The sequence below is a fragment of the Barbatula barbatula genome, assembly GCF_947034865.1.
Source record: "Barbatula barbatula genome assembly, chromosome: 16".
NCBI classification, from domain to species: domain Eukaryota; kingdom Metazoa; phylum Chordata; class Actinopteri; order Cypriniformes; family Nemacheilidae; genus Barbatula; species Barbatula barbatula.
Genome location: NC_136779.1, coordinates 757,776 through 780,873, shown reverse-complemented (window position 1 = coordinate 780,873; position 23,098 = coordinate 757,776). Strand labels below are relative to the sequence as shown.

General features: G+C 38.7%; 1 protein-coding gene across 1 annotated transcript; it reads right to left on the bottom strand.

The window, feature by feature from the left end:
* Nucleotides 1-232: 232 nt before the first annotated feature.
* Nucleotides 233-22,974, bottom strand: LOC306905830 (calcium-activated potassium channel subunit alpha-1-like). The gene is made up of 24 exons (XM_079476768.1): nucleotides 22,904-22,974; nucleotides 21,812-21,887; nucleotides 21,542-21,712; nucleotides 19,179-19,270; nucleotides 17,497-17,607; nucleotides 17,153-17,258; nucleotides 16,960-17,042; nucleotides 16,379-16,448; nucleotides 16,138-16,293; nucleotides 15,952-16,061; nucleotides 14,388-14,456; nucleotides 13,501-13,587; nucleotides 13,348-13,424; nucleotides 12,093-12,263; nucleotides 11,593-11,625; nucleotides 10,144-10,234; nucleotides 6,940-7,063; nucleotides 6,556-6,780; nucleotides 5,927-6,119; nucleotides 5,697-5,810; nucleotides 4,191-4,321; nucleotides 3,910-4,104; nucleotides 3,657-3,775; nucleotides 233-2,862 (listed from the first exon to the last, which is right to left on the bottom strand). Exons 3-24 carry the CDS (start codon nucleotides 21,632-21,634, stop codon nucleotides 2,640-2,642), a joined length of 2,673 nt encoding a protein of 890 aa, XP_079332894.1. The 5' UTR covers nucleotides 21,635-21,712; nucleotides 21,812-21,887; nucleotides 22,904-22,974; the 3' UTR covers nucleotides 233-2,639.
* Between the last annotated feature and the right edge of the window lie 124 nt (nucleotides 22,975-23,098).

The following is a 23,098-nucleotide window of genomic DNA, read 5'->3' as shown; positions in this document are numbered from 1 at the left end:
AAAACGCAAGCCACGCCCACTGTTTTTCATTCTGACGATCGCAAGTTCTGGTTCACGGGGACTTTGAATATACGTCTGTTTCTCCCATAAATGTATTGTATATCTTGGAATATAAGACTTTAGGGAGGATTTCAAACCTTAAGGACGTCACGATTCAGTTTTGGGCTCAGCGGATCTGAACATTTTTATTGCTTCAATGACAATCACAGTGTTTGAAAGCAAACATCACATCAACAGTACAGAAAAAAATAACTTTATTGTGTTCATTTTAAGATAGCATACACTAGTTGATAAGAAAATCTCTTACACTTGATATTTTGAGAATCAAAACTTTGGTGTGAGCATTTTACTACGGCTATCAACATGACGTTTTTTTGTTTGCTTCATTAAAAATTCTTATCAAACAACTTTATTTCTGCAGAATCGCAACACACTTTTGTATTACATTGTACCACTCGAACAGAATGTGAATAACAGCCTTAGAAAGAGTGAAGTCATTTTTAATCGGAAGATATTATACAAATGTATATAATGTATTACCCGCTAATAGCACATAAACATATTTACTCAACAATCTGCTCCAAATAAACGCTTGACATTTATCCGTGTGATAGCAGCAGTACTTCATAGAAAAACAAGCATCCCGGAAACTCAGAAAGACCACCGACCAATCACGTGAAAGAATCATTTGTCAGTATGTTCCCATGGAAACAATGTTCCGCTTTGAGGTTCATTTCAATTTGGGTTTTAAATCTCAATTTACACGTCACTCACATCCCGACGAAAACCTGTTCAGAGATCATGAGTGACACTTTTCTTTTGATCCACAATATGAGCACGTATGAACGTATGAACGCATTTCACCCAGGGCCAAATGTCAAACACTTCAAAAGATGTACGGTAGCCTGCGTGAGACATTAACGTACAGTGTCAGGGCTGAAATCATTCTGTCATTTCAAGAAGGCAGCGATTTAAAAATAAGAACATTTAAAGTTCTTTATGAGCACATTTACAGATGATACAGAAGAGTCCAAAAGTCTGACACCACAGTAAAAAAAGGATATTTCAATATCATATCAATAAGCACCATAGCATACTTAAATATACCGCAGTATACGTCAATTTACTATGATACATATTATAGTAATTACTCCACTTTCTGTGTTGATTAACTGTAGTAAATACTGTAGTTTACTTGAATATTTACTATGATGTTTACTCTACGGTACAGAGGAATTTTACTATGGTCAATTCTGAGGTTTTCTACTAGGGTTGCACGGTGTACATGTGTGATGGTAGCGTCTTGCTGCTAAAGCTTAATTTAATAATTCAAAATAGCGTAGTGTACTGTATTATACAGGTTACTGTAGTAAATAAAAAAGTAATTTAGATCTGTATTGAGGACATTTGGTTTGCTATGTAGATTTGAGTTATGAACATGGCACAGCGCCGCGATACGTCAGCGGGTATAGCATCGTAAGATATTTGAATGGTTCTGTGCCAACCCTGTATACTACAGTATTTTTGTATGTGGGAAATCCGAATTTAGTAGTAAACATGACATATCAGATACACTTTTACATATTTTGTCAGACATACATTTTGTGAAAATAATCCCATTCATTTTTGTCAAAAACTGACGTATTTAAATTACACGCCATACACGCTTAAAAATAAAGGGTGCTATAAAAATCTCAAGACTTTTGTAGTCAAATTACATTTCTTGTTTATCTTTTGAGATTAGATTTTTTTAGTTCTTACCATCAGAGTGGACCAGTAGAAATGCTCACCCAAAATGCCGGCGTTTTCACCGTACACTTTATATTCCTTTAAATTAAATAATCTCCTGTCTTTTGTTGGTATGGATTATGGTTTGGGTATGTGTCTAAAAAATAATCACAACATTGGTCATTTGTACGTATTGGCACAAGTACAAGCTAACTTTGTTAGCAGTCTGCCAACGACCGGAGACTAAACATAAAGGAAAGGGGTCTATAGTCTCAAGAACCCTTTTTTTCTATTACAAAGTACATTGTGTACGACAGAAAGGTTTTGTGGATGTTAAATGGTCGTTATGGAACACACAGCAAGAACCTTCATATTTAAATGTGTGCCTGATATTTTCTGTTTTGTGTATTTCACGTATCTGTAAATGAACGTGTTCTTAAGAATAATCATAACTTTAGTTTTGGGTATACATATTTACTTTTTTTGGGCTCGTGGTATCATTCTGTTGGACTCCAGTGTATTTTTTTTAAATCAGCCGGCAGAACTCTTAGGATGGCAAAGCACAAAGGCAATACATTTATGAACCACACAAGTGTTCTTCAGGTCGGATGTTAAGATACTTTAGGATTAAAGTGCAGATTAAGTGCAAGATGGTAATAAATGAATGAACCGAACACAGTGTGACCCGTGTAAGACATACTAATCATCAACAATGTCTGTTATGTAAACGGTGGCTTGTGTTCGCTAACATAAAGATTCTGTGGATCTGTGTGTTATAAAGTAAACAATACGTATAAAGTAAAAAAATAAAGTCCGGAAAAAAATGCGTTTTGATATAACAAACCATGTGACGATATGACCCGTGGCTGCACCAGAACACGGTTCCCAATCAGAACCGCGCACACAGAATGTTACAGAGGAACGTACTTCTGTTTGTCTCGACTGCGGCTGCGACCCGGCCGGGCGGAGAGGGGGATGGAGTGGGTAGACGGGCTCTTTTTACTCGGGCACTGGGTGGAGTGAGTGGACAGGTTGCTGCGGGTTTGGCCGGCGTTGTGGTCGAACTGCATCAGGCAGAAGATGAGATCTGTAGACACCAGCTCGAACGCATACGGTGGGTTTGTGATCACGTATCTGTAAGATAACAAAAGCCAAATCTATGAAGTTCTGTCTTTATAAAGAGATCTATTCACAACGCTATAGCTATACGTTTTTAAATGTGGAAAAATGCTGTTTGTAACGTTTTCCTCTCTGTTTGAAACATAAAACATAAAAAAAAAAGGTCAAATATGGACCTAAAAATGAAATTTTCTGGAAAATTATAAGAGATTACCTCCTAAAAGAGTGCTTTGGACTATACAATAAAGCAAATGCTGTCAGACCTCTTTTCCTTTTTACAGTACATTTATTTCTCAGAAGTTTATTGATGTTAATTTGAACTAAAAGTATACTTTACACACTAAAAATCGAGCCAATTTACTGCCCAGGAGTATTGAAAGCATGAAAAAAGCAGAAGCGTGAAATATATATAAATATAAACACAAAAAATTTTTTATAATAGAATTAAAACTTAAAGGGACAGTTCACCCAAAACTTTAAATCCTTTCATCATTTATAGATTGGGGGATAAAGGACAGATTTCTTATTCTAGTACTAATGAAGTATAGTTATAGATATATTTTCTTAAGTATACTTAAAAATGAAGTTTGCTTCAAGGTTATTTTGAATGTACTTGCTTTCACCTGACCTGGTCATCTATAAATAAAACCAAAACATTATGGAAACCCTATTTTAGACCTTGAGTTTGTACGTTTACTCCAGATCTATAACATCACAAGAAAACAGAACAGAAGGAGAAAATGAAGTGTGATCAGACGATCGGTTTTATAAGAAGACTCTTAATGTGTTTGTGTTGAGTGACAGCTCACCGTTTAGTGCACTGACTGGGACTTCCAAAGTGAGCGTCTCTCAAGCGATAGATACCAAAACACAACATGTTGTATGTCTTTAACGCTTTACAGAATAAATCACCGTAACATCCACCCTCCTGAAACACAAACATGAATATATACAGAACACACAACATCAGAAACACTCAACATGAATCTGTCTGTCTGTCTGTCTGTCTGTCTCTGGTGACTGGAGAGGAAAGAGTCATCATATATTTATGTTGGTTTTTACCCCTAGATCTGCGAAGGGTCCATCGTAGAGCGCCAGCTGAGCGACCCGACAGCGGTCTCTGTTAGCCAGAGTTTGTGGAGTGCTGTAACCCCCCCGCAGGGCGTTCTCCTCCGCCAGCAAACCTTCAAGCTCCGGCGTCGCACCGCCAGTAACCAACGTCCGGATCAGAGTCAGAATATTATCATTAAAGTACGTCTGGGAGAGAGAGAGAGAGAGAGAGAGACATTATACATATGCAGGATACAATCTGAGGTCAAAGGTTATTGATGATGATGTCTTACAGCACTCATTAGTGAGTCCAGAACACTGACGGCAAACGCCGTCCCGCAGGCGAAGGGTTGTGTGAGGTACAGTTCGGTGTCTGGGTCGTCATCATCATCCTGGTCCAGAAACTGGACGTTTGAGTCGTTCACTGAAAACAAACACACACGGACACTTGTTTATGAGATATGCGTTTGATCATGAGGGCATTACAGAAATAAACACACGCATGGTGCAAAATTTACACATAATGACATTTAATGTTGTCGGTAATATAACAGACAAAATACATAAAACGGAATACATGAATACATGCATATAATGCTCCGCTTCGGGTCCAGATCACACTGAAGGGGCTTCTTTCTGCGATAACATATTTTGTGTTCCACTGAAGAACGAGTCACAACCACGTGGTGAGGAACAAATGACAGAATGATTATTTTTGGGCGAACTCTCCCAAAAGCTCAGAGAGACGTTTCACACGAGCACAAAAGCACACGAGATTTCACAGGACATAGAGCTGTGCACGTCACTATCCAATAAACCCAATTTACTGAGCGTTCACACCAGACGCAGTAAATCACGCTTTTCGTGTGTAGTTCGACGCCTGAACATTTTGGGTTTACTCATTCGTGCATCAAAATCACTTCACACCAGACGAGTATTCGCATAATGGGAGGGGCTTCAATATATATATATATCTCAAATTGAGTAAAGAGCCTTTTTTACAACTTACCAGATTGTCCGACCTCCTCTCTCACTTTCTTACAAGCTAGATCCTTTTTATTCCTGTTTCTATAAAAGTAAGAAGATGTATCGTACAGCTCCGGGTACCCGCATACAGCGACGATGATTTGGTCCTCCATTGTTGTTTTGGATTTCTGCCTCCGCTCGCTACGTCGTAATCACATCGCTACTAGAGCAAGCTCCTGATTGGTTAATGATGCGCAAATATTCGCCAAAGTTCAGATTTCGCGTTTTGCGCGAATCCCGCAAGTAAAAGGGTCAAAATGTCATTCGCGCCACCTCATTCGCGTGAATCGCGCCGCAGGATGTCTATCGCGTCTTTGCATTAACATGTTTATCACTCGCGCTTCACGCTTCATTCGCGTCTGGTGGGAACGCACCATTACATTTACTCAAGCAGACAGAGTGAAACGAAGACGAGTCAGCGGTTCTTACCCAGTTCTGTTATCATTGGGATGTTGGTTCCGCTGCTCTTGTCCTGGCTCAGAGAAACCAGGGGCAGCAACTTGTCTGTTTTAGCTATCAGCATAAAACAACCCGTTTATTTCCCTCGGTAACTAACTCACTAGTTAACGCTAGTTCGTTTAACTAGTTTGATAATTCCAAGTTATTTTAATAAACAACCAAAAACTCAACAACCGCTATATCGTCAACTGGTAAACGAAATATCCAGTTAACTCAGTTCCCGAAATCACCAAACTCAAATTGCACGTTTTGCAGATATTTCTGGTGCCGATCGGTGCGTGTGAATGAGTCGTGCGGTGTGTGGATGATCTCACCGAGCTCTGTGATGATGGGAATGTTTGCTCCTGTGGTTGTGGACGCCTGTCGCACCAGTCCGTGTACTGGACTGTTCTCTGGAGACGAGCGATCCATCCCAGGAGGAGTAAAACCTGCGGACGTAACATAAACAGACACTAGTTATCGGCTTTGATATGAACGAAAGACAGCAGAACTAACAGCTACATCCAGCAGAGCACGCACACCTGCGCAGCCGCATGTTTTTTACCTTGCGAGTTGGCCTGCAGCAGACCGATGCTGTCATCAAACAGCATGGACTTGATGTTGAGAGATGCCAGAATGCACTCTTTGTCCTGCAGGGAGGCGTCGTCGATGTTGTTCTGATTGGCTGACAGAATGACGCACATGTCACACAGGTTGATGTTGACTGCTCTCAGATCAGCACGACTGAGCGGAGTGCCCTTAACAACACACACACAACTGACACATCAACACACTGTCATGACAACATCGAAACTCGTGAGTTCTCAGTTCTGTCTCATTTAGGTAACAGCTTGGTCACATGTGTTTTTTCAAATGCACGGAGGTGTGAATGAATGTAGATTGTCGAGGTCAAATCATCTGATGTGAAGAGAAATGTTTGAGTTCATATCGAGATCTTCAAGAACATTGACTTTTAATGGCGGACGAGACAAATCGGGGGCTCTTCTTTTTCCATTCGTGAGATTCCTGACTCTTTTTCTCAGGAGAAATACGTGAGACACGATGAGACTTAAGCAACATTTTGCATTTGCTCTTCATTTATTCGCACTGAAATTGATCGCTGAGATCACATGCGTGATTTTTCTTTCATGCTGTTGGGAACATGTTGTGGTTTTATAAACACGCTGCACTCACGGGTAAGATGGAGACTTTGGGAAAGTTGTGTAGCGTCTCCCACTCTCTCTTCAGATACTCCAGAGACCCCACAAACACGATGGGCTTTAGCTCGTGATAGTGGAAGTTACTAGCTCTTAAGGGCATGACCAGATTACGAAGACCAATCACGGCCGACTTAATGTCCCCAAATATACACACCACCACATGACCGCTCAGAACCGTCATGGCTGCCTCGCTTCTGGTCTAAGAAACAAACACAAAACATCAAAATTCAACCTCTACTAAACAATGAAAAAATCTCACATATACTGACGATGGACCATCTCATGAAATGAGGATTTTGGCAATTTCAACCCTGAACCCAAACACACGTTTGTTATGTGATGAATGTCTGGTTCTTACCAGAACGAGCTTCTCTATGTCTTTTGATGGACACCAGTGGAACATTCCAGTAGAATCGTATCTCTTTATATTCTCATCCATCATTTCCATCTGATCGTGTCCTGGGACGAGCAGCGGGTCGTGTCTTTCACACAAAACAACAAACAAACAAACAAATGAGACCAGGTGATGTGCTTGTGTGGACCAGAGTTATTAACGGTAAGTTAAACTGTTAAAACATTTCAGATATCAAATAAAATTCAAACACGTGAACTACAGAAAAATGACAAATGAGGCAGTCAAATTATGAATAAATTACAAACAAAACACTTGTATAGTTGTAACTTGTAACATTAAAAAGAAATAAATAATAAAAGCACATTGCTACAAAATAAACCAAAATGACCTACTCTGAATTTGGCCTACTGAGAAAAAGGTCTTTGTAAGTCACATATTCTCAACCTCTGAATTGCATCTTGGGAAGCACAGGGTGTATTACAGGACCTGAATGAGCACAGGGGCGTAACGCAGCTCTGGGGTGTTGGGGCTTCTGATTCGCCCATTAGAAAGGTGAAGGTTTCGGTGGCCTGTCAAACAGCTTTTCCATCTATCAGACACTGTTCACTGTTATGACTTTACATTCAATCTGTCTTCTGCCCATCAGTGGGCCATTAGGGTCTCTCTCTCTCTCTCTCTCTCTCCGCCTCCTTCAGCTCTCTGTCCATCACATTTAATGCACATGGCGAACCGCACGGTCAGCACGCCGGAGACGCCGGCTGTCAGAGACGCCACGCTGCCGCCTACAACCCACATATACTCTATAGTGCTGATCATCACCAACACAATGTGTGTGTGTGTCATAATAGACATGAATGAGTTTCACTAGTGTATGATTTTTTTATTACAATATTTGATATTAATACAGTTCTTAGTATTAACTATAGTAATCTGTAATCAATTGAAGTATACTATATTATTTATTTGTGTAGTAAATTGATCAACTGTTGTAAATACTGTGCTATACTTTAATATTTACTTCAGTAATCTTCAAAAACACCACATTTTACAACAGTTTACTATATTAAATACACTGCAATGTATTTATTCAATGCAATGTCACCCCATTTACCTATTCACCTTTCTTACAGCAAAACATCATTTCGTGTATGTCTTTATACATATTTCATTATACTTCAGGTGACATGTGTTTGCAGGATTGACTCTGACACAATAAGGCTGAAGGTTGGCAGCGAGTGTTATGAGATCAGACATGATCAGATCTCAGCGAATCAGATCTTTACTGACAGCACATTCATAAAGACTCTCTGAGCGAAACAACGTTTAATGTTTCAGCAAACTCTCTCTCTCTCCATCCGATACTCTCAGGGGTTTGAGTCATCAATGCTCAACACATTTATTCCTCCTTTAACAACAGAAAATCAATGGCTGACGGATCCGCTCACAGCGGTCAAGAGTGTCTCTGTCAGGTCCTGTACCTGATTCTTTATTAATATATTCATTCTTGAATTGAAGCTTTATTCATATTTTAAATGACATTTAGCTTTCGTGTTAATTTCGTTAAGTGCTTCTGTGATCTTCTGTTAAGAAACGGAGCTCCGGTCATACCGGGTCAAGAGATGTGTGTGTGTGATGCGACCCAACCCCAGCGCATTCATTCTGTAGGCTATGAAAACTATATTCCGGCCTCAGAGACCTTCTCTTCCCTCACATAACCTGACACTAACATGCTTTCTAAAGAGCAAGATCCAATCTGCTCTTCATTACTAATTCACTCGGGCCTGCAGGCCAGCGGCAGCGTTAACCACAGCTGATACACAACACCAGAATGTTTGCTGAAGCTTGTACGAGCCTCCGGCTACTGTAAAACCGAACAGAGAACCACCGTAAACTAACCCAAAACGCCTCATATGCATTTCATCTTTATAGAGTAGAGACACAAGAATAAACCTGCAGTGAGCAGCTGGCTTCTACAAACAATAAAAAACTAACGCTGAACTCAAGAGACATTTCTTAAAGTTTGACATCATCTCAATAAATTACTTTATTAGGGCTGTCAAACAATAAATCGTATTCAGAATAATAGTCTGTGTGTACATAATATACGTCTGTGTGTGCATATTAATTTTGTATGTATAAAAACATACACTTACATGCATATCATTAAGAAAAATATCAAATATTAAAATGAATTAATGGTAAATATAAATAAACAGGCAAAAATGTCCTGAATGTGTATTGTACTTGTATATGTTTTTCTATTTGTGTATTTATAAATACAAAATCAAATGCACGGTATACATAAGCTATATTATGTAAAGACAAAGACTTTTATTCTAGATGCAATTAATCATTTGACAGCTGTAATTTTTATTTGTTTCTACAAACATAAACGATAAGACAGTATAGAAAAAGCCCAAATAATAAAACAGAAAAATGATCAAAGGTGTATTATTGCAAACTTCCCATAAGATAAGTTACAAAACCAATGTCAACTGTAGAAATACATTTATAGAGGATTGCAGATGCAATTTATCTTGGCAAAACTAACCGTTACGCGTTATAAGACCCTACATGCCCAGATGCAGTATCAGAAACATGAGTTATGGATGTATGATTCAATATTTGGTGATCTAGTTCCTCTTGTTATTAATGACCGTCCGTACAATATGAATTATTCCAGCCCGCTGTCTTGATAAAGTATTCAGAAGATATTATTCTCATGCCATCATTTCGTATTTATGCCTTTTATTAATTCAATAGCAGCTCTTTCATCAGTCAAAATCAATAAATGGATGTTTAATGCTCACGGACAGGTTCTCAGGGCTAAAAGCAGACGGCAGTAAGTGCGGCCGCGAGCCTGAGGCAATGGAGACTGATCCTGTCCTCTGATTGGCCGCCATACGAAATTGTCATTAGCGAGCACTTTCACTTTACGATAAATAACGGCAATGAAAACATAACTGGAGACACAATGCGTTTGTACTCTAAATCAGTCTAATCTATTGAGAAATATATCAGTTTTTGTGCTTATTTTATATGACTGATGTATAGACCCATCCAAGATGGCGGCACCGTTGACGATGCGGCAAACGTCTTGTGCATTAGCTAAACATGGTTGTGTCATGTCCTTTCATTTATTACGTTATGCTCCTAACTTTAATATCTTGTTAAATCATTACCTCAGTGTATTTAGTGTGATCTCACCTGATTTTGGGCGAGCAGGTGGGCGAGTTTCTCATGCCCCCGTTACGCTGTTTCTTCTTGGGTGACAGAGCCGAGGGTTCTTCCTCCACTACTGAAACATCAAGAGAGTTTCAGACACTATAAAGCTCATTTACATTTACACAACACACATAAAAAATGTTTTAAACACTCACGATAACTCACAAAAAAACTAAAACTCACAACGACACAGAACGTACGGCGTAAGACACACTTTTTGTTTTAAAAACGTGCATTTTAAGCTACGACAACATCACAGATGTTCAATTGTTGACGTATGCAATAAAGGTAAAGGTTTTATTATTTAATGTTTGCTTTATACACTGTGTAACGTTAAATTCCCATTTACGTATTGCGTGGGAGAGCGAGCATGCACATTATTTGCCTCTCTAGTTTATTTTGATGAATATGTGGCTTATAAGAAACCACTGATGCATGAAACAGGATGTTTATTGTCTCTACAGAAGAATTCTGTTAGTCCACATGCGTTTGTCACGCCAGGCAGAGGCTTACGGCGCATGCGCCGGCGGATGCTGGAGGGGCAGCTGGGATGATATCTGTATTTCACAGGCAGACTGCAGGCCCGATGCAGACGGGTGGTCTCAGAGCCCGCAGCACCCGGGTCCAGTTCCCTAGAGCTGGCCAGACTGAGTCTGTGCAGGTACGAGGCGGCGGGGGACAGCAGACTTCCTTTACGGTTATTGACTAAGGGCACAGACACTCTGATCTCCGGGACAGCGGGGGGCGCCCTCGCTCTGCTCAGGGTGGGCTTGGGATTCTGGGGCTGGAATGTTGGTTTGAGTTCGTCTCTTACTGACAGACAAACATTTATAATCAGACAGTGAACGTTAAGATAAACTGTTCTTCATTAGTGGTTGGCCTACTGTCACAATATGACTGTATCGCTGTTTGTTGTTATATTTTCTTTATTGACTGTAGATTGTGTTTATTGACTGTAGATTGTGTTTATTGAACTCAATCTAGGCCTTTCACAGAGACGCATGTGATTTGTCGGGATATTTCAGTTCAATCTAATGCATCGACTGCAAAAATACATGAACAGAACTGCAGAGATGCAGCGGCATCTAGTGTTGAATGAGAGCAGGTGCATGCTGTTTACATCAAAGTATTTGTAGACTCACTTAAAACATATGGCTTTTCATTGCTTTAGATAACAAACTATAAAGATAGTTTAAAAGTATTTTCACAAAGAAATATTGGGTTTACATCACTAGCGCAGCAATATTAAAATAACTTGATATGATAGATTTTTAAGAGTGACTCTCCGTGTCCCCTGTATATACCATAGTGTACACGAATACATGTACAGACCAAATCATATGAAATGCGTATCATGTTTTTATGTGCACGTGAATGCATGTGCTGATGAAATAACAGGTCAAGAAACAAATGTGCGTGATGTAAACTTACTTGATTTGATGTATCCGTTATAGTTACTTTTAGCTGAGAGAAATGCAGAGACAAAATGAGGTTAAAGTGAGACACGTGGAGCAATGAAGTGATGATGCAGTGAGAGAAGATAAATCTATTACTACTGAAAACTGAAAACCACCTTCAAATCTAAACACAACTTTTTTAGTTCATGTGTGTTATTTTACAGTTCATCTTCTAGTGAAGTAGAAATAGATTTTTGCTTCTTCATTTGAACGGCTTGTACTCGTACACACCATCTACACAAGAGCATGGCACCAACTACAAAACATGTGGAGATCGTGACTGGATTATCTAACGCAGCTGAACATGAACAAAACACTGTTATGCAAACGCATGTTGTAATGCATGACAACTCTATCGTGACTTGACATTCAGCAGAACCCGCATGCAGGTGACCAGATCTAGCCCCACAGAAGATGGCACCTCTACACGGCCGACGGGCACAGATACACACGCGGGCACGGTCATTCACTTACAAGAGTGTAAAGTGTTGGTGTTATCATAAAGAGAGACAGATGAGAAGGGGTAGCCATGGTGCAGAGTCTCCAAGTTAGTCACACTGTCTGACATGCACGAGCAGTCACGGTCTGCCTCGCCGCAAGCTACACAACATGCCAGACGCATTCTCTTGTGGCCGGCCTTCTTGGCTGGGGTCAGAGGTCGGGTGAGAGGAGAGGACAGGTTAATGGATGAGAGAATCATACGATTCTTCTGCGGTGTGAAATCTGTTTCAATTCAATATTTGAATCATAAAGCCAGGTACATGAAGTGTGAATAAAAACATGTTTAGTTAGTTTCCATACAGTGTTGCGTAAAGTATATTGCCACTTACACAACAATAACTATCCAGAATAAAGATTTTGCAATCCATGGCTTATGTAAGTAATAAAACAATAAAAAACAAAATCAATGCAATCAAATAATCAATCAAGAAAATAATCCTGTGTTAGAAGAGCGTCTTCTGTTGATGATGCGTGAGAGGGGGTTGATGGGAAATGTAGTTTTACATTCACACATGCAGCAGGCTTGTACGGATGCAATCTGCATGAACGCGTGAACGTCATTTACTCACAATACAACACTATCAGAGAGAAGAAAGAATGGTCACAGATCCACGGCAGCGAGGAAGAAGGAAAATGCGTCAATTACAAAGATAATGACGTCTCAGGTGGAGGGAAAAACATTTGATTCGGGAAAGAAAGGGTCGCTGGGCTCAGACGCTGTGGTGCTATTGATAAAATACAAGCTCTTTTTATAAATTGTCTTTCACATTCTCAGTCATCTGTCATGCGTTACACAACTGATATGTTTTCTTTAGATTTGCATCCAGACAGAGATTTTATATCAAATCAGAGACAGACAGAAGGATAAGAAGGGATAAAGAAGATAGACAGATAGAAAATGAAGAGACCACTTTCTCAATTTACTATTTATAGGTATGTTTTTTGGTTAAATAATAATGTTTTGTTTAATTCCATTTTAAACATTTATCCCATTTTCTAAATAATAATTATTTAATAATGTAAGTTCGGAGAAAATCGGACAAACTATAATGACATTTTTATACGACACAATACAAACGTCAGAATTCAATCAGATTTAAGGAAGAACTCTTGATTTTGAATCCCTTTCCACGTGTCTTTCACATTGCTGTTGGGTTAGACATGATGCATAGTGGTCTCTTTGTCCAGAACAGTAGACAGACAGACAGACGGATGTAGAAGGACTCACAGCGTTTACATCCACACTTCTTGATCCGTTTTGGGTCTGTGATGTCATCGTGACAAGCCTTACAGTAGAAAAGCGCCCTGATGGACACAGACACATGTGCAGATGTGTTATTATGTACCGTATGTGCGTGGAAGGTCTCTATAAACTCCTCACCTCTTCACTTCTTTGGCGTCGCTGGCGATGAAGAATCCCAGCGTGCCCTCCTGCATCTTCACATGATTGCCCGGGTTAATCAGCGTGCTGCGGAACACAAATAACATTCAACCAACACGCCCGGAAACATTCAACATTTGTGTGGGACGGTTCATGCCACGGAAAAAAACATCTGTGTAAACCAGTCAACATTCAAATACAACAGTTGACGAAAAATAATATCACGAGACGCATCACAGCTTGTTCTCGGGTTTCCTGGTCTGCAGAGAGCGTGCATTTCCCAAAATGAAATATTTCAGTGAGATTAAGAGAAACAGCAACATCTGTCTACACAAGTTAAAGTTTATGAGTATCTAATTTATAAATCGCTTTGGATAAAAGCGTCTTCTAAATGACTAAATGTAAACGTAGATGAATCCCATTTCAGGCTGATTCCTGAGAGTACAGCGCTCTACATCGAAGTTTGTAAAGGGGACATTTCATCAGTGTTATAATGAATGAGTTGAGGTTATAAATTGAGGAACTGCAAACAGGATTTTCTTTTCTTTTACATGTAATATATCAAACGATAAAGACGTGTAAACACTGAAAATAAATGATTTGGTCACAGTTATAGCATTAAACACATTTAGAAATGTGTCAGGCAAACACGCACAGCTGGATCAGAAACTCAATGTGTTCCTTGAAAATCTACAGACAAAAAAGAAAATTGACAAGCACGCTTTCAGGACGTGAGCACATCACATAAAAAACATCATTTCAAACCATTTTCCACCCCTGCGGACAACAAACACACAAATACACAAATACACAAACAGCAGACCTGTGAGACACTAAACCAAGAGATTACCGACAACTCTGTTTTTAGATGATGGATTATGGATTACCTGCTCTCTCTCTGGTCTGATTTATATTCAATGGCGATCAGCAGGAGTTTGAGTTTCACATAACAGAGTCTGCAGAGAAACACAAACCAAAAGCTGAGATATGATGATGACTCAAATCTGTCATGAATCTGAATCATCTGAATCACTTTCACCCTCCTTAAAAGAATCAAATCTTCTGAAGATTGAAGTGAAGCTCCTACAGTCAAACACATGCAATGGATTATACCCTCAAAAAACTTTTGATCTTAAAGGCCAAAAATGACAATTCTGCCATTCATTTCTCACCCTCGAGTAGTTTAACATCTGTATGACCTTCATTTATCCCCAAAAACACAAATGAGCTTTCTGAATCCTTGGTCTCCTCCTTAGATTGCTCCGCAACCAACCCACGGGTCACGCAACAGTGCATCCGGTGTCAACATCCCTGGACGCATGCGTGCTCTGATGACACGGGCTATACGTCAGAACGCACATACGTCGAGCGATGCTGAAACCGGACGCACTAGCTACGTCTGGTTTTGTAAGGCTGCATCCTTGTGTCCTCCGAAGGTCCTAGAGGATGTATATGGAGAATCCTCATTTTAGAATTAAACGAGACGTCCTTCGTACGACAAACTGGCAGAAAAGGAAACAGGAAGTGCCACGTTGCTATGACAACATGTTGCACTCGCACACCTGTCAAATTAATCAAAATGATTTCTACATGATTTTAATAAGTAAAAAGTTGGTTTCTTCTACCCTAAACAATGCCAAAAGAATTAAACAAATTTACCATTTTTTGCCTTACTGTTTAAAAAATCTTCGTGGGCCGACGCAAAGAATTGTGGGTTATCTCAAGCTCATGTGTCCTCCGAATTCTCGTGAAAGTGGGTCGTATTAGAAGGGTGCCTACGGATTGTCCTACCTGCTTTTATAAAACGAGACCGCCTCCATGACATAGCAAGCTTCAAATGAGACCTCCGGAGGACACGGCCTTCTCAAACCAGACACAGATACTGTCGAGCGCACGCTGGAAACTAACACTCAAAACAAAAGGTTTTGACTACAGTCGTTTGCTTTGTTTGTTTGCACACATAAAGTACCCCCGTCGCATTATATTCATTTATACTGAAACACCGGAGTCGCATTGACAATTTTACGATGTCTTTACTTGCTTTGAACATCAGTTGCGAGGCAATCGATGTAGGAATCAGAAAGCTTCCAAAACGACCTTAATATGCGTTTTTGGTAAAAATGGAGGTCATACCGATGTTTGGCCGGATGTACCCTTTAAATCCTAAAACTTAAATACTGAACTGACTATTAATAGGTGTGTGTTTTGCTGAAAGGATCTATTTTGTTTCATTTTCTGAACTACTATCTAATCATATTTCTCGCAAATTTCTGATAACAATATTTTTTCAACAAACACTGGACCGAAATGATCACAATACTAGAAATGTTGATTGAATTAATATTGTGAACGGTCTCTTAATTGTTTCTAAAATGTGTGTTCTTTTTAAAAATGAGCACAGAAAAAGCCAACAATAGTGTCCACCTCATACGGCTCACATTGCGTACTTACTCGCAAATGGTGGGGAAAGACAAACCCACGAAGGCACTGGACAGATACTCTGTGTACATTTCATTGGCCACTCCCTCTAAATAATACTTCTGCCACGTGTCTTCCTCAATCTAAACAGAAAAAAACATGTCCATGTTCAGTATTTAAATCACCCGTTGACTTGCAAATGCTCAAACATTCACTGACCTTAATGTAGGACCTCATAGAGAAGAGATTGGCCAGCATGGTGGACAGACCCTGAGCCAGACAGCTCTGAGCGATGAATCCCAGCTTCAGTTCAGCCAGACAGATGGCGTCATCTCCCTCCTTCCAGTTCCAGCTCGGGATGTTGAGAAGATGGGCCTGGAAACAGCCCAATACGCTGTCTGAGACTATGTGTATATATTTCATGGATGTTAAACTGTGCGAGATGGTCATAATTGTTTACCTTATTGTGATACTGAAGCATCTGTGTGATGATTCGGATTTTGGGATGGTAGTTTTTGATGGATATCACTCTATTAAAAACAAACGGCACACCAACATGTTGAGTTTTGAGTCATTATAGTTCCCAAATTGGACATTGGACAAATCTTAGTCCTGGACATTCAATGAGCATAAAATGTGAAATATATTGATGTTTAAAATCAGATCCGAGCCAGCAGACGTGAAGGGGAAGAGTTAAAATGCTCGGTGAAATGAGCCAAAAATAAAAACACATTTTCATTTTGAACAACTGGAAGTGATCAATTATACACAACAGTTTTAATAAAGACTTGTGTGTAGAAGTGATAGCACAAGTTAATAAAGTCAATATTTGATGTTGACCTTTACACATTTAGCAGTTTTTCTTTGTTTTTTTCTAACGCATATATTATCATCATCATATTATATCAATTTAATCCGTATGTTTGTTTTTATTTGACAATCAAGCCCAAAAGACTTTAGACACAAAAAAGCCATGTGCTTAACGGGCCGTACATTATGTTGTGTAGTCTGGATTAAAAACAAACACAAAGTGTGTTTTACCTCATGATGTTTGAGGCGTCCTCAGCATCAGGGTCTGCGCAGTATTTATTAGCTAAGATCAGACAGGCGTCAGCCGCCTCGATCTATAAAAGCAGACCGAAGACAAAACTATGTGATGTTTTATTGATAAAATACAATTTAAAAGTCATTTGTATCGTGGCTGTTAAATGCGAGGATTGTTTTGACGTGATACCTTGACCCGAGCGAGATCATGTGGGTTGAGAACAGATCCCTGGTAAAACTCCACCTGTGTGAAGTGTCTCTTAAACAAGGCTTCCAATTCAAGATTAGGTGAGATACTGAAATACACAACAACACTTGAATGTCATCATCCTATCCTTGTTTCATTTTCTATTCAAATTATTCACATAAATAGCCTATTTAAGCAAGATGGCAACATTTGTGCTGTTTTCAACCTATACAAATAAATATATTTCACTGGAGATAAAAGTCCTTCTTGAGCATGAGTGAATACAGAATGTTGTTTATTCATATTCCTTTAAACGTCACTATGGCTGTGCAGAAACATTCACTTACTTATGAAGAAAAACGATTTCTACATTGACATCGTCCCTGTCCTTGTGGAGGAAGTCTTTAAGGAAGTTGGAGACGCTCTCCAGTGTGATGTGACCACACACCACTATATGCCTGAGAAACACATAAACCCATGAGATTCTCACACGCCAGCCCATCAGAGTTCATCCTGTAAACTGCATCACTCGCCATTCAATCTGAGCGTCCCAAGCATTTCAATGTCAATGATAAAAGCTTGTTTTTCTCTATTGTTTCTTTACACTATTTTACCTTGTTTGACCATTAAAAAACAAAAATGCGATAACAGAAATGCAGCACCATTGCAATCATGATGTGTTTTCAATGACATCATTTAATAATATATACAATTTGCATCCAGGGCTGGGCGGGAACGAAGTTACGTATTTAAAATACAAAATGGGAGTATCTGTATATTATTGATTACTTGGAATGTTTATGTAATTTCAACATTAATATAAACTGTAACGGGCAATTTATGTCAACAGCAATCGGTGATTGATTCTCTGACAATCTGCAAAAGCATCCTAAACTCCAGTCATACATTTCATACGCCTTCCCGAATATACAAAATAAGAGGGATTTGGTTTCATAGACATTTCATGTGAATTTTTTCACAGAGTCCTGAAAAACGATTTTACACAATAGAAGTTGTGAGTTTCTTCTTTGAGTCATTTTTAGGTAGTTGCAACTTTTTGTCTCACAGTTCCGACTTTTTCTCAAAATTGCAAGTTTATTTAACTCACAACTGAAAGCCAAGTCCTCTGTGTGGTGGTCTGTTTGTGTTACGAACATTATTAGTACTTCAAAGTATCCTTACGTATTTAGATTCAATAACAAAATGTGAGTAATCCCTTACATTTCAGATTACTTTTAAAAACATGTATTTTGTAATCTGTAGTGAAATCCAACCTTCCCAGCCCTGTTTGCATCTATATTCACTTTGTTTTTGACATCATATGGACATATTAAGTCATAAATAGCAGACAATTCAAATATAAAGCCAAGAAAGAAAGTGTTTTGCAATAAACATTCAACACTTACAACCACTGATACGTACAGAAGCTCAAGTGGCACATTTTAGCAAAGCGATGAGCGACTCACAGAACGCAACAAGCAATGAGATGATTTGTGCCATCTGACCCCAAACCCTCTATGTCATAAAACTACTTCCTGTAGCGCCTCTGACATCACAGGAAGGATGTGCAGCTTCCTCTGAGGTCAGAGCTTTCCTGTAGCTCCTCTTAACTCAGGTTGAGAGTATGGAGCTAGCAACGCCAAGGTCACGGGATCCATCCCATGGATTGCACGTATTCTGATATAAATGTACAGTATCATGCAATGTAAGTGGCTTCGGCCAAACAGCGTCTGCCAAATGCATTAATGTCAAATGTAGGAGTTTGATCGTGCCATCTCAACACGAGAGGTCTAAACCTGCGGAATAAGAACCCGTTCTGTTAGAGGTTCGTCGGCTTTCGCCGTTCGACTTACTTTCGTCCTCGGGTCGAGTTATAACTCCCTCCGTATTTCTTCCGATTAAGGATGAGAGCAGCGATTTCAGGCACGTAGCGAGCAAACATGGCCTACATGCATGGAACAGAGAGAGAGACGTGCATGCAGACGGGCCGACTGTGCAGAGTTGCGCAGTCGAACCCTGCGGTACTTACTTTCTTCCATTTACAGCACTATAGGAACCACCATATTTCTTGCGATTTCCTATTAACTCTATGATTTCAGGAACGTAGCTGGCAAACATGGCCTGAAGGAGGAGAGACAGGAGACAAACCACAACAGAGGTGTGTGCTGATGCTAATGCAGAAAGAGATTTCTACATACACAACATTAAAGGGCTCATATCACGGATATCAGTTCTCCCTCAGCTCTCATCTTCTGATCCATAAACGTTTATTTTATCACCATTTTACAGCCTCTCTATGACTTTTAGCCGGTAATATTACCACTGTGCTGGATAAGACTTAAATAGTTCTGCCGCCCTTCTGTTGCATTTATTTGAGAGTTAAGGGTTTGCTTTTGGGTCAAATGTTTTTCTTATTATTGTCTCTTTAATATATAGTGAAATTATTATAAGATACATTCATATAAACTATCATAAGTGAAACCTCAGCGGCTTGTTTTTATTGTTGAGACTCACAATAAAAGACTTTTATGGCTGGATTCACAAAAATATAATAATATATAATTGATAAGATATAAGAAGTAAGTAACGTTCAGTATTTGAATAGATTTGCTATTTAAACAACACGGTGCAGGACGGGAAAATGAGATCTGCGTCGGGCTGAAACTAGAAAAAACACTTGCGACGCATTGCGCCTAGTTCTCGACTATTTTCTTAATAAAATTCAGTTTTAATCTTTTTTTATAAGTTAAAACATTAGTCTCACTGTTAACTGCCCATAGTATTTGCATCTGTGACTGATGATCAGGTCATAAACATCTATGAAACATCTTGCCTTTATTTAGGAATATATATTTAGGAAATATCATTTTTATACATTAAATTATACAGTAAATATCTTGCTCACACTTTATTTTAAGGTCCAGTTCTCGCTATTAACAAACCATTTACTACGACTTTATTGCTGCTTATTAATAGTTAGTAAGGTAGTTGTTAGGTTAAGGATGCAGAACATTATAATAATAATAATAATAAGCACTAGTTAATAGTGAGAGTTGGTCCCCATACTAAAGTGTTAATTCAAATATGACATTTTCTTACATTCTAAGTAAAAATGGCAGATTGTGAGAATTATCTGGAACTTTGTGAATCCATCCCCAGGTGTTTACTGTGGTAAAGTATTTATTCGTCACGGTTCTTAACATGTTAACATGACCGGTCATGTACGGCACGTGACTCAAAACAAAAACGCAGAAGTTCAAAACAGAACTTACTTGTTTCCGCGGCTTAATATCAACGGAAAATGTTTAGACTAGTACGTTTTGATATGTTTTCATATCTAGCTCGATGAACGGTTCTCTTAAAACATGAAGTCTTCCTCCTTATATGAGCCCTTTAAAGACTGAAAGTGTGAATAACGACAGGAGAGTCAGACTGGATGTACACATGCATCGTAGAGATTTTAGAGGGTTTCAAGTTAAAAGAAATGAAAGCATTCTGTTTGACAAATATCTCTGTTTTAAGGGATGTACTGAAGGCGGTGAAAAGACTAAAAAGACGCAGATGAGATTCATTCTGCATTTGTTAAAGGGAAAACAGGGATGTGGAGGAGAAACCTCACTAGCCATGTTTAGACCAAACAAACACTTACGTTGGGTTGATATTGACACAACTGTCACATGTAACGTAACATGTCAAATAAAGGCTTTTAACCAGGATTAAATCTAATATCTCAAAGGACGGGAGATATAAGGAGCAACATGCCCATAACTTTTGTAATGTAAAGTAAAATCATTTGTTTAAACGTGGACCAATTCAAGCATTAAAATTAAATCTAAAATACGCTAAATGTCAATCATATATAGTATTTATGAGCCGTAATATAGTAAATACTATAGTATGCTACAGTATTTACTAGGGTAAATACTCATTTCATTTAGCATCACATGTGTACTGTAATAAACTATACTAAGTACTGTAACATACATTTCAGTTTACTCTGGTAAATATCCTTGTATACTATAGTATTTGTTTCTTTAATGCGAATCATCTGTTCACCTGCTACTGAAACGTCATCATCATTTGTATGTTGCCATGGCAACAGCGTGTCATATCTTGACCCGTCATAAAGTTTGTAGGATACTTGGGTGGGGAAATACTGCTTCTAAAAAACGCATTTCTCATCATGAACTTTACAAACAGAATGACTTTGTGCTCTCTAATGATGGTTCCACTCATAAATTCAACAGAATTAACAATAACACAAACATGAACTAAAACACAAGCGGATGGACTGATAACAGATGAAGGGTTTGTTTTACAGCTCTGGATCGTTGCACGTATAAATGCAGGCTGTAGGTGAACTATTATGGGATGTCTTCTATCATTTTTTACCAATCCTCCAAGAATGAAGAAGACCATGAACAGTCGTCCGAGGGTGGTTTTAGCACACACGTCGCCGTAACCCACTGTTGACATGGTTACCATGAGTAAGTACACACATTCCCAATAGGAAAGTGCCTGGGAATTTTGGAAGTTTTCCCAAGGATCTCCTGAGTTTTCCACCTGGAAACACATCAACATACTCTTGATCCTGTTTCTTTTCTCATACGCACAATAACGTTCATTTCAGTTTGACTTCATCTCTCTCTGACATCAACTTACCAGATGTATGAAGCCAGCCGCTGTCAGCCATGTGCTTATGAAGATCGAGCACAAATTCACCAACTTGATGGAGTTGCTATGAAAACAAATATGAGATATTTCTTAACAAATGAACAGAGCGCCGTTCAAGTCTCCTAACGTTTGATAGTTGAGTTTAGACTCATGGGCCAATAAATGGAATGATTACATCATCGTGTCATTCATCCTTTAATGTTCACGTCCCTGTCTTAAAGTACGCCCTAAAAATAGATTAACATGTTTTAAAGGTGGAAAAAAAGGTTATATCCCACAATATCAGAAAGGTCAACAAACAGAAAGACAAAACCAATTCAGTAAATGTTGTTTTGGCTCATCAGAGATTATTTTAAATCATTCTAACAATAAGCTTTTCTGCACATCTGTGCTACAGACTGTTTTATCATCACAGAAAAGTAAATACTATATGTTACGCTGAAGTAAATTAAATATATAGTGTAAAACTATAGAATTAAAATACATTTATAGCAGACTAAGGATTTAAATAGGATTTCTCTATAATGTGTGGTAAAATAATATAGAAAAGACACACGACATTCACACGCGCAAAAGACACATGTAATCACATGCAAAATGTGTGTTGTTGGAAAATAAAATGGTGTAAATCCCGCTTGAATTCCTATGTGAAACCCAGTAGATCACATGTTCTGTCATGTCATCCCATGGGTTTTTACATATGATCTACTGGGTTTCAAATGGGGGTGATTCACACACAAAAGGTCCAAAAACGCACAATTCACATGTGTTTATTGACCGTGTTACACACATGTCGTACACATGTGTCTTTTCTGTCGGGATAATAATAATAATACAATCCAATATATGACAATGATGTAAAAATGATTAATTAAATAATAAATTATATCAATAAATATGTATTATAACCACTTTTATTTTGTGTCTTGCTTCTTAAATACTAAGCAAACTTGTGTTCATTTCTTAAAACATTTCACAGTCCCCCATGTTGATCAAGTGTAATGCACCTAAAACAATCAGAAACAATCCTTTTAAATGAATTTTACAATGACACAGGGACAGCTGCAATGTCTTTCTTACCTTGTTTTTAATAAATTTAAAACTGCAATATTTCCGAGAAACTGGATCAGCCTGAGCGCTCGTAAAAACCTCAATCCTGCATGAAAGAAAAGGGAGCGTTTAAAAACATCAACACACACACAACACTGTTCTGTTCCTACCGTTAAAGCGTTCGTCCATGTTAACACAAACCCTCAAATAACCATCAACTAACAG